Genomic DNA, 12,185 nt, shown 5'->3' with positions numbered 1-12,185 from the left:
GATAAAGTTTGTTGTAATTTTCATTGTTCTTTGTTTCTCTGACAAATGTGTTGGAAAACGCAGTTTTCCAGCAAAACTTGTGCTAACTGAATAAACCTGAGCAGGGCCTCAGCATTCTCAGGCCTCAGTAAAATTCCAACAAGCTACAGTGGCTTGTTTACCTGAGAATGTTCTGTGGGAAGAATGTAATGAGAAAGATTAGGGAGTCAGAAGTGTTATGAGAAAAGAATAAGGGAGTTAACAGGAGGATCCCTGAATGTGTGAGAACAGACTGCAGGTGTGTGTGTAACTATAATTGGTAAGATCTGTAACAGTATATAAGTCTCTCGTTTGGTGAAATAAAATGGAGCTTACTTTATATCTCATATTGAGACCGCTGTGAGTTTCCCTCTCGTCGCGATGTTACAAATGCAAGTGTAAAGTACTTAGTGTGAATTCTTTTTCCTAGCAATTGCTCCTTCATACTCCTCCTGCAAATTACAGAATAGGAAGCTGAGAAATTTTCAGCTTTGTGGAATGAAGTTTCCCTGTTTGTTATTTTCAGACTAAAAGTAGTAAATTCTGAACATAAGGAATGGGTTCCTTAGAATGCATTTAGTATCTCTTAAAAACTTCAGAAAACATATTACCTTACATAGGGTAATATACCTGCTGCTACAGCCTTTCCCCAGTTCTGAAATAAGGAAATGGTGAAGAATTAGTGAGACATTAAACAGGTATTGAAACTTTGATTAGTATTGTGCATAGTACAAGTGCTAGCAATTTTCTGTTTTATTAAATTGTCTCTTTCAGTGAGCAGAAGCTTCTGGAAGAAGCCTCTTTGTTTCCAAATTTTGGGAAAATCATCAGACATGTGGAGGACAGTCTTAGTTCTTGATGTGAGCATCTCTTGTCTTGTCTGCACCTTGTCCATTACCCACAAGAAATGAAATTTTTCTGAAATGAAATGTTATAATCTTTTACAATAAAGCATAGTGCATGCAGCATAAGGCCTTATTTTGCTGAGAAAAAAAAAGGTAATGAGCTGGCAGCTTATGGCTTCAAGACCAGTTGTTACTTGGTTACTTTTCTTGTGTGAAAACAGATCGTGTAAGAATTGCACAGAACACTACTAAAGATGTAATACTTCTCTGAAGAGTTAATTTTCTCAAACAAGAAAATAGCAATTTAAATTTTGTTGTCTTTGTATATTTAAAAAAACATTACTTTTTTAAAATGTTTTCCTTTGGAGAATACAAAATAACTAGTTTTAGTAAATTATTTTCCTGAAAGCACACTTCATTGCTTAGGTTATTCCAGTCAGGAATACAGGAATCAAACACTTGTACACTGAGGCTCCTTGACTTGGTCATGAAGCTGTTAGCAATTGCAGACTGGATGCAGACAAACATCTACGACTCAGAACTCAGTCTTGTTCTGAGTTCTAGCCCAGGGCAGGAGCTCACACCCACTGAATTCACTCACTGACAGGAGCTGTTATCAGGTTCCAGGGAAACTTCTGGTAACAGCAGTACTGGACCAGAAATAATTCTACTTTTAACTGGTCCCTGATTTAGCAGTCTAAAACTCTACTGTTCTAATAAGAACTTTATTTTGCTTTAATGTTATCAGGCTGGTAGTTGCTGATCTGGGGTTATGGGCTGCCCTCTAGTGAAGAGAAGGGAGAACTTGCTGAAAAAGAGCTGCACTGTAAGAGCCACATTTCGGTGTGGATTGTAATAGAAAATAACACTAAAGCCCATGATAAACCAGTCATGGAACACACAGTCTTCACATGCAAAAAGAAATAGACAAGTAAGGTAATTCTTCTCCTGAGAATTTTTGAGAACAAGAGCTTGGTAACAACTTCATTTAATAATTTTAGGCTGAGTGGCATAATGTAAAAGGTGTTAATCTGCTTTACCAGGATCTGAAATCTATGGGTGAGTGATGATGGATCCAGTTCAGAATCTCTGTGATTCCTTCAGCGGCAATACTGAGATGTTGCTTTGCCCTGAGGCAGTGCCCAAGTATAGCCCAGACCACCAGGAATAGGGATGCATGTCTGGGATGGATGCCTGGCTGACTCACCCTCCCTCTTGTGCAGATTCAAGATCCTGGTATGTAAACAAAGCATGCATGGGCTAATAATGAACTCCTTTGTTTAAGAGGATAATTTGATTTGAGACCAGGCCAGTATTAGTTGCAGTATTAATTACAACACCTCATCAATAAGCCTTATAGCAGAAAGAAACCAAGATTTTAATTTTTCAAAAATTTTGAGAAGAGGGGATTAGAAGAAGAATGTATTTTCCTTTCCATATTTAGAAGCCAGACAAGGCCATGAAAACACATACCTCACCTTGTTTGAAGGTATATGGTCAAAGCCAACTCCCTTGGCTCCTCCTTTAGCCCACGCCAGGCTTTGAGAGGAACCCAAGAGAAGCATGAAGCCAGATGTTTCTGCACAAGAAGTTACATTAGCTTGTTTATTCAGTAATATAAAAAAAAACTGGGCCCTCTCACAGAGAAATTGAAGGCCTCGCCTATGGGCAAGTACACCACCTAGGATTTCCCAGTTACCAGGAGTGGTTCTCCAAATCCTTTGCTGTGACCAGAGCTCCCCAGCTGATGTGCAGATCTGGCTGATGCAACGAGGGGAAGCAAGATCACCGACCCAATATGGGTGATAAGCAAGCTTCAGTTTATTTTACCGCAAGCGTGGTTTATATATTGTTACAATTGCTTAAGCATACTAGGCCCTATTTCATTGGCTAAATACAAAAGTTACAATTCGCATTCCACTCTTGCTATTTCAGGATACCTCCTGTGTTAGTTTGAAAACAAACCAGTGGGAGATAACAAGTCAAGATTGAAATTAAAAATAAGTGAAATAATACAAGGAAAAGCACTGACAAAGTCAGATACAACCTAACACCCTGTTAGGGTGGTAGTAGCAGTCCAACTGAAGTAGTCCAGTTGAAGCAGTGATCCTGTGAAGGTCTAGTCTCCAGCTGAAGGTCCAGTGGTAGCTCTTGTCCTCTGGGAACCCAGTAGACAGGGCTAGCTCAGGCAGTTCCAGGGCCAGGTTATATCCAGGTGGGAACACCTGGCTCCTCCCTCCTGGGCAGAGCATCCCACAATGGGATGAGATAAGTCCATGAGTCACACGGTGGGTCCCTGATGGCCCATTGCCTGTCATGCGGGGTGGGTCATTAGCAGCTGGTAACAGCTAACGGATGGCCCATTGCCTGTCATCCGGAGTGGGTCATTAGCAGGTGATAGCAGCTAACGGCCCACAGCTGGTGGTACTAGAATACTTAACTACATCTATATTGCAACCTAGGACACCTCCTCATTCTTTTCAACAAGTTTCCAACGGTACTTTTCGCGGTACTTTCCCCAAAAGCTTCAAGGGCACTCTGTCCTTGGGCTCCTGCCCTGTCAGCATGACTTGCTCTTGTCCTGTCAGCATAACTTGCATTTGTCTTACTACTGTGGCCTAAATGGCCTACTTAGGCTGCCCCTGGTTCTGCTCGCACAAAATTTAAGACCTCCAGGGAGTCATGGCCATGATCCTGCAGCCATCCTGTGACAGGCTGATGGTAAAATATTAGGGTAGGTGGTGATGTATCTTTCTTAATCACTACAGGCAACCTTTTGCAGTAATGATTAGTTGCATTACTTAGCTTATCCTTTGTAATTCTTTGAAAATTTCCTCTACAGTAAATTACACTTATTCCTTAAAGTTGGTGTAGTTGTCTTTTGTGCTGACCCTGCTTTCTGGCAAAACATCAGCACATGTTGGATTGTCTTTGTTAGTCTCTTCTTTATCTTCTGGTTACTCCAACATGTCCTTGGAGGGCCATACGTTTTGGATCCCAAATGTCAAGCTTTTAACTCCCTCAGGCTTTATTAACTGAAGCTTACCAGAGTTAGTTTCAGCTACAAACTCAAAGTTTCAGTGATCTAATAATCAAGCTCTAACAATAACAGTCTGTGAAACAAACTCTGAAGTGGAAAACTACACTGCTTAACCACTTACAATGGTTAAGCATAATTTGATTAATACACTGCTTACAACTAATTTAAAGAATTAATTTAAAAGTTAATTTAAACCATTAATTAGGAAAAAATAGATTATGAAAGTTATATCATTTTCAACATCGTCATCCAGAACACTTAGGGAGACACTAAACTGCTCCCAGTATGGATCCCTGGGAGTTCCCACCTCTGACAGGTTCCCAGTTTGGAAAGGAGCTGGTTCCCAGCCCCAGCCAGTCCACGCACAGAAGTATATTCCAATGTGTCAACAGCCATAGCCCTTCCTGCAATGCCCAATCGTTGCCTCCAGCCATCCTCACAGCCCCCTTTTTCCCATCCATGTACCAGTGCCAGGCCCTGCTGGGCACGGGAGGGCTGCCAAGCCCCTTTCCCCTTGTCCTGCCCCAGTCCGGCCCCTGACCCAGGTCCTGCCAGGGCCCCAGTTCAATAGAAGCCCCTGCCCCTGCCCCTGCCACCTTTCAGGAGGGAGCAGGACCCAGCTGGGCAGAGGAGAGGAGGTTAAAGGCACCAGAGAGCAGGGATGGAAAAGAGGCCTATTTACAAGGATTTGTCCTCCCCTTTCTGTTCCTAATAGCTACTGGAAGATAGATGAGGTCCAAAGCCACACATACTGGCTCCCAGGTCAGCTCTTCACTGCAGCTGTTCCATGTGATATCTGTGCTGCAGGATCACACAGTTGGTTGCTCTCTGCCAGAACCTGGTGGTGATGGGCAGGGGAGCTGCTGGCATGCAGAGGGCCTGGCAGCTTGTGATGGTGGCCTACACTTAACAGAGTCCAATGTGCTCCGTCAAATGTGTCTGCCAGGCTGATGAGGCTCCCTCTTGAGCACAGTGAGAAACAAACAGGGACTAACACTACCCAGGGATCCTTGGGCCATCACAAGCCAGCCAGCTCTACCAGCTGGCCGGGTGTCCTACTCACTTTTTGTTGGCTCTGTGGATCTGCCATGAGGACACCCCAAAAAGTTTTTTAGCACTCCACCCCTTGGCCATCCTCATGTTTAAAAAGTTTTTCCTTATCATCAAGGCCCCTTATTGTGCAAGGAGGGAACTTGCCCAGATTTTGGAAAAGGAGATGGGTTCATTCTGGAGATTGAACAAGAGCCCTCCCCAGCAGATTTCTCGTACTTACAGATATTACTGCTATTTACCCTATCATGCAACCTAGACTAGTATTGGAAATGCCCTCTCCCAGCTTGAAAACTTCTGAACCATTTGACTTGCAGGAGAGTAATAGGGATGTGCAAAAGCTTAGAGGCAGATCTATGCTCCAAGGTCTTACTTCACGTCTCTTCTGTCCTTCCCAGGACACCTCTTAAAGCCTCCATTGGCTTTAAATCTTCAGGAGGATAGTTCTGCTATTTGTAACCCATCTCTTAGTTTTCACACATCTCTCCAAATGTCCAAAAGGACTCCACTTGCTCTGTACCACAAAGCTGTGAGCTGAAGTCATACATCATGTATACAGCTAGGGAAAGCATCCTAGATGATTCCCTTCAATTCACCCCAGGTCTTCCTGATTTTGCCATTCCTCTCTTCATTTGCCTTACAGAGTACGGTGGAGAAACCCAGGTAATTCTTACCACATGGCCAAGACCTGCTTCCCTCCCACTGTTCATACCTAGCAAGTCAGAGTATGAAAAGGGAAATGGAGATTCTTATCATTCTTCACTGGAGGGCAGAAACCCCAACCAGGTGCTCATAAATAAGCAAGGGGCCACCCTTACCTAAATTCCCAAACTAAAAAAGCAACTGGCACACCTTTTAGCTACCAAGACTAGAACCGAAGGAAAATCCTTTGATTGCAATTTCTGATGTTTGCTTTTTCTCTTCAGAAAAAGAAGGGCTTCACTTCCCCTCATTCCTAATACAAATGAAGGCAGGCAAAATGCCTTTCAACAGATTTCTGACCTTGGAGCTCCGGGCAAACACACCGTTTCAGCCTCCACTGTGTGGCTTTCCGGTATTCTCTTTCACAGGGTATAAGCAAGACTGACTGGCACGGATCACTTTCTGTGAGATTTCATAATCTCTGCTGCTGCTCCTGCTCATTTTTTTACCCCAGCAGATCAACTTTTCACCCAGAGGACACTGCGTTCCAGTCCATGGGCCCAGCATCTCATGTCACCAGATATGCTGCAAATTTTTGTTAAAAGCTCTTTACTATTCTCCCCGTTCCCGTGTCAGGGCGACAGCCTCTCTAGGGCTGTCCTTCAGAAACGAACGTTCTGTTTTCAACAACGTGCTGATGAACGGGAGATTAAAATAATGGCAATCTGAGTTAAATTGATTCTGGATGGCGTCCATTATCTTTCAAGTCCCCTAGCCCTGCAGTCACCTTTATCACAGAGGGGGCTGAACTCCCAGCCCGTCCCGAGGCCCTTCTCCCGAACTGTCGGAGCCCACCGCCGCCCACCCGCGCATAGCTGTTCCCGCGGGCCGGGAGGAGCGGCTGCAGCAAGCACCAGCCCCGCCCCCTCTGCGCTGAGGGCCACGCGCGCCATCGTCCCGTCACGCTGGACAGCTCGAGAGGGCGGGTCCGCTCCCTGCCCCGACTAGCGGCTCGCGCGGCTCGCGATACGTCACGTGCGGCTGTCACGTGATCCCGTCCCGGGCCGATGAGGTCAGTGCCGGGTCACGTGACCGGTGCCTACGCGCAGTAGGGCCGGGTGCAGATGGCGGACGCAGAGGCCGAGGCGGCGGCGCGGCCGGAGGTGCCGCGGGTGGTGCCGGCGCTCCGCGCCCGTCTCTGGCAGCTGCAGGCAGAGCTGCGTGAGCAGGAGGTGTCGGAGGCCTCGTCCCGAGCCTACTGCCGGGGCTTCTGCCAGGTAGGAGCCGGGCGTGGCGGGCCGCGGCGCTGGCTGCAGGCCGGGTGCGGGCAGCGATTATGCAGCATGGGCAGGCTTGGGACTGCCGTCCTGGACTCTCGCTCGTCTGAAGCTGGAGGTGCGCAGGGCTCGGGGCACCGTGCCCGGGTGCCGAGCGGGGCCCTGCACGCCCTGCCGCAGGCTCCCCGTGGGCTCTGCGCCGCCAGCCCCTAGCCGGGCCCGACCGGCCAAGGCATTGGCATCGTTTCGAACTGGGTCATCCTGTGGCCCTCGGGTGGGTCTCTAGGGCAGGCGGGCTGCACCGCATTTTGTCTGTGCATTCTTGGCTCGGTTCCGAGGCCTCTGGTTGTCTGTGTGTCACTTGTCTCAGGAGCAAATCTCTGTATTCCGTCTTCTTTGAGATTTGCCGTGGGGTGGTGTAAGGAGTGCTTGCTTGCCTTTAAGGACCTCTAGTGCCCTTAAGTCACTGAATGAGCTGTGGTTTGGATATCTTGTTTTGAATATTTGCTTTATGCAACCCAGAGAAAGATCACTAATTTCAGAATAGAGGCCCTAAGTTCCAGAAGAAGAACTGATCTTGGTTGAAGCCACAGTGATGAAGATAACTCATTCTTAAGTAAATTATTCCAATGATTGATTAGTTTTTGCTACCCTCACAGCATAATTTACTGCGAGCTCTAAGGTTGAAAAATTGTTGTTACGTTTCTGGGTTGGAGAGTTGTCACTGTTGAGTCTGAAGAGATTGTGGGTTTTAAAGTAAAAAAAATAAAAAAATCTGCTTTCTAAGTTAGTTTATGACACCTTACCTGATAAAGCTATAGTATTTGGCTGGTGAGTGGCAAAATCAGAGAAAAAAGCTTGCTGATGTGTTAAAAATTATGTTTAAGTGGTGTTACCCTTCACAGTCTTCCATTTTGCATCCACAGGTTGTGGGCTTTGCCATACCATTCTGGGAGGATATTTGGCTCATCACTTAGTGAAATAACAGAATAAGTGTATTTAGTGGGCTTCAAAACTCTTTCTTCTCAAACCGGGGGGTGCTGCTGAATACTGCTGTGTTTGTCCCAAGTTCAGTATATGGTGAAGATCTGTGACCTTGCATTGACATGGAGCGTACTACTAAGTGTGACTCTTTCCATGTTTAGGTTTTGCTGAAATTGTTTCCAATGGTGTACATTGTGTCAGAACATCGATGCAAATATTCAGCTAACACTTAATAGTGGTTGTCAAGATGATCAGTGTGTGTACACATCCAGTTTCCCAGATTAGTTTGGTACAGAAGAAGCTTTAGAGATACTTGTTTGGTGAAAGAGTTCTGCTACCTAAAAATAAAAGCAAACAACAATAAAAAACCCTCAAACTGTGTCCCACAAAAGCTGTATCCCTCTAGGTCCTTGTGTTGTTATTGAAGTCTGATTTTTAAATATTGTGATAGCACAGATAAAAATGGAAAAGATTGTTTTTGAGCTGCCATCAGTCTAGGACATTTCGGATTGTCATGCCCGTATTGCAGGAGATGCAATGGGAGACGTGGAGCTGCTGGTCTGTCCTGCAGCAGCTTCAACACAGGATGATTTTATGATACAATTGTGCATTCAGACCACTGTGGGTAGGATGTAATTTTATGTCTGAGTTTCTCCTGACAGGGGATGTTTGTGATTACTTAAATTACTTAAGGTCTGCCCACAAGTAAAATTTAGGGAGCTCAACTTAATTTTGTCATGATTACTTGGAGGGTACCACTGATACCTTGTCATAAGTTTATTAAGCTGCAGCAGAATGTGCCTAGAAAGATGCTGAATTTATCTGGGATTAAGTTTGATTTTGGGAAGCAGCTGACATAAGGAGAGCTGCAAAGTTTTAGGTTTGCTAACCTGTGAGTACAGCTGAGGCAGGGGCCTGAACTGTGCATTGTTTTGCTGGGGAAATTACCATGGCTGTCACGTAAACTGTGAACCAAAATAGTAACTTTCCTATACTTTGAGCTGTCTGAATGCTGTTTTACGACATGTACTACTTGTGCTGCTCTGTGCAGATTTCCAGGTGTTCTTGTGGGGAGGGATGCTGCATGGCACAATTTCCTTGAAGATCCCTGTTTTCAAGCAGGTAAATAGGACTGTTGTCCAGGATAACAAAACAGAGAAACTGTTGAAGCCTAAGTAATGGGTTGACTGCAACTTTATATTGTACAGGCATGAATGCTTTGCACATTCACCTTGGGAAAAACATGTCTTTTGAGAAGCTCAATATGTACCCAAACAGTCAAGGAAAATGACTGAGGGGGATGTTTGAGTCTCTGCTGTCGTAAATAGGAAGAAAAGTTATCAGTGAAGCAGAGGTTGTAAACATCAAAGCATCCCATCTGTCAATGCCCAGCTGCTGTTGGCTTTCTGAAATTTTTGAAGGTGGTACATTGAGAATTGTTGATTGCAATCAGACATGGTTAAGAACAGGAGGAAGTGTTTTTCTTAAACAGAGGCTCAAAGCTGTAATAACAGGTCAGTAAACTTTGAGATCTTTGTCTTTAGATTTGGTCTGACTGGAAAAATTAGGCTTCTGAGGAAGTGCAGCTAAGCTGGTGTTCCATCACTGCAGAACGTGAGACTCTGAAACCATTGTTTATGTATTTGACAAGAAGTTTCTCATAAAAGGTTACTCAGTGAATTCCTAATGTTAGCTTTAAGACCTCAATCCTGGTGCTCGGATTGCACTTGAGCAAGGGTGCAGTGTTTACTAGAGAATTTATTTAATCTTAGAAAATATTTTGCTGTGTTTTATGGTCTACACAGACTAGGTAGTTCATGATCAAAGTGTCTGTCAAAATAATTGAGTACTAAATTTGGCTTTTTAAATAGATTGGTTTTAATGGATGTATTTGTAGAAGAGTGCGGGGATTGGTGTGTTTGATCTGTTTCTGTAGTCACTATAACAATAGTTTCTGAAGTCACTATAATTATCACTATAATGGTAGTGTTACTGCTGGCTTTACTAAACAGCTGATTTGTGATAGTCATCAGTTGACTATCTGGGAATTGCAGCTTGACAGTCTTTGAATGTGATTTAATACTACAAAGTGATATATGATTTGAGTTCTATTATAAAATCATTAATCTGTTAAATAAGCTTGAACACTGGTATTACTTGCCATTTACTACTGCAGCTAATGATCTTTGTGCTGTGCTTAAGGATGATTTCTGCAAACTTCCTATTTCCCTCCCCTGCCCCCCCGCCCCCTTATGTCTTTATAACTATTAATATTATGTGGGGTTTTTGGAAAGTTTGTAACTTTCATTCACCCAGAAGTTCTGTTACTGAATTGTTGGAGAACACTCCACAAAGCACTGAATTACTGATTCTTAGATGGTATTTTTTTATAGATTTCTTTTTCTTAATTATAACACATGATTCTGCAAGCCTAATTAACATCTGCATTGGTTTTAGGCTAGGACTAGTATAGTATAGTTATATCACTGACATAACATTGGATACCGGCCACTTTTTTCTTGCTGTGATGGAAGGTAGGTTTTGTCTTAGAAGTTTTTGGTCATTATTATGACTGCATTTGGTTTTAGCAAGCTTGTAGTAGGGTTTGTTCAGTAATGTCCTCCTTCCATTCACCAATTGATATGATTGTGTGGGGTTTTTTTAAGGTGTTAAAATAAGTTTGTTGTGTCTGAGTCCCTACTTGAAGTGATTGGAAAACTGGTACAGCCTCACCGTCCTTGTAGGACAATTTGACTTGTTTTGAATGGCAGGGTGAAGCACTCTGAACTTTTTTTTCCCATTGGTTTTCTTTTCTTTACAGCTGGTTTTAATCAAGATTGGTACCTTGTTTGGTCTAGAGAGGGTACCACATGGGAGAGGGAACTGGTAAGAATACCAGCATTACTTCTCTGGAGGTGTAGGAAGGTGTTCAGGGAAGGGCTATTATTTGTAGAACAAGCTGTTAGTAGAGCTAAGGTATCCTCAGCTCAATGTCCTACTTGCTGTCCAAATGTACTTGATAGCCTGTCAGAGCATAGCATGGTAATGTTTTAATAGCATGGTAGAGTTTTAATAAGGTTGGGAGACACTAATATTGTCCCTGTGTTGATGTGATTTCTCTTAAAACTGTCTCGATTTTATATTGCTGCTTTAGTGCTGTGCCCAAGTAATGTGGGATTGCTATGGTCAAGGAGTAAAATCTGGGGTAATTTTGCATTTGAAAAATGCCTATGTAATGATCTGATCTGGGGTTTGTATCCCTTTCTGGTGACTTCATGTTTGCTGTATGGGTAATGCATGTACCTTTTAAAATACTTCACCTGTAGTAATGTTCTTAATCTTGAGTTTTTTCTTATTTTTTCGTCATTCTCACTAGTTATAAAGATTCCAGTGTTACATACGTAGTTCTGTCTCCATGGTAGTTGAACAAAAGGAGCTAAGTGTAGGACTTCTCCCTGAATTTTCTACTTAATAGTTCACGTTTCTAGCTTTGCATCTAGCTTTCTGCCCAGTAGAAATTCTGATAACATTATCAAAATAATAAAGTAAATAACAATATATTTCAATAAAAGGTAGAATTTTTGTTGAGGTGAAAAGCTACTAATATCATTTCTTCAAACTCTTAGTGTGAGAAGTTTGTTGTAGCTTGTGTATTCAGAAAACCTGGTGTTAGAGGACAGTAAAGTAAATAAAGTAAATAAAAATATATTTCAATAAAAGGGAGAACTTTTGTTGAGGTGAAAAGCTGCCACTTTAAATTCTCCTTCGGAGTAGAAATTTCTCACTTCCAGAATTATTCTACTCTATGGGTTTGATATTGTATATAGATATTTGTTTTTAAGCAGAAGTGTATTATAAGAATTTCTAATGATAACTCATTTTGTTTCAGACACTGCTCCAGTATGCTGGCAGTCGGGGTGCATCGGAACATATTTTACCTTTTTTGGAAGTGTATCGAATCTCCATCCAAAGCTTTGCTAATGCAAGACCTTACTTGACTACAGAATGTGAAGATGTTCTTTTGGTACTTGGCAGGCTAGTGCTGTAAGTTTTAAGTTGGTATATTAATTTTTTTTTTTTTTGTTTAAAACATAAGTGCACTTTATAAATTAAAGGGCAAGCTGTTGAAATAGTTTATTGCTTAATTTGACAACTGTATTTGCAATTTATAATCTGGTAAATGTCTTCAGTACATTTTTAATCATACCACAAAAATGTATTTGTGCATTTAATTAATTAATGTGGGCAAGTTCTAAGGCCTTGTTCTTCTGTATTTGGATAATCATGTAGGTATTAGGAAGGTTCCATTCTTTCTGTTCTTGCTTTAAA

The 12,185-nt window shown here is 42.8% G+C and overlaps 1 protein-coding gene and 1 long non-coding RNA gene across 3 annotated transcripts in view; one reads left to right on the top strand and one right to left on the bottom strand.

Moving 5' to 3' along the window:
• Positions 1-2,664: 2,664 nt before the first annotated feature.
• LOC146427930 (uncharacterized) lies at positions 2,665-6,604 on the bottom strand. Its single transcript, XR_014856312.1, has 3 exons — positions 5,642-6,604; positions 3,331-5,263; positions 2,665-2,806 (listed from the first exon to the last, which is right to left on the bottom strand). It is a non-coding gene; the product is annotated as an uncharacterized LOC146427930 (long non-coding RNA).
• Positions 6,605-6,682: 78 nt separating this feature from the next.
• RLF (RLF zinc finger) overlaps positions 6,683-12,185 on the top strand; it is a 58,437-nt gene continuing 52,934 nt past the window's right edge. The window contains exons 1-2 of one of the 2 annotated variants that reach the window (XM_085081389.1): positions 6,683-6,872; positions 11,746-11,900. In XM_085081389.1, coding sequence (XP_084937515.1) covers positions 6,720-6,872; positions 11,746-11,900 — 308 coding nt within the window. In that variant the 5' untranslated portion in view covers positions 6,683-6,719. Of the gene's footprint in view, positions 6,873-11,745; positions 11,901-12,185 lie in introns of those variants that run through there. The other variant, XM_085081390.1, reaches the window with a different exon arrangement.

The sequence above is a fragment of the Lichenostomus cassidix genome, chromosome 23 (assembly GCF_008360975.1).
Source record: "Lichenostomus cassidix isolate B80296 chromosome 23, HeHo_3.0, whole genome shotgun sequence".
NCBI lineage: Eukaryota > Metazoa > Chordata > Aves > Passeriformes > Meliphagidae > Lichenostomus > Lichenostomus cassidix.
This window is presented reverse-complemented; position numbering and strand designations above follow the sequence as displayed.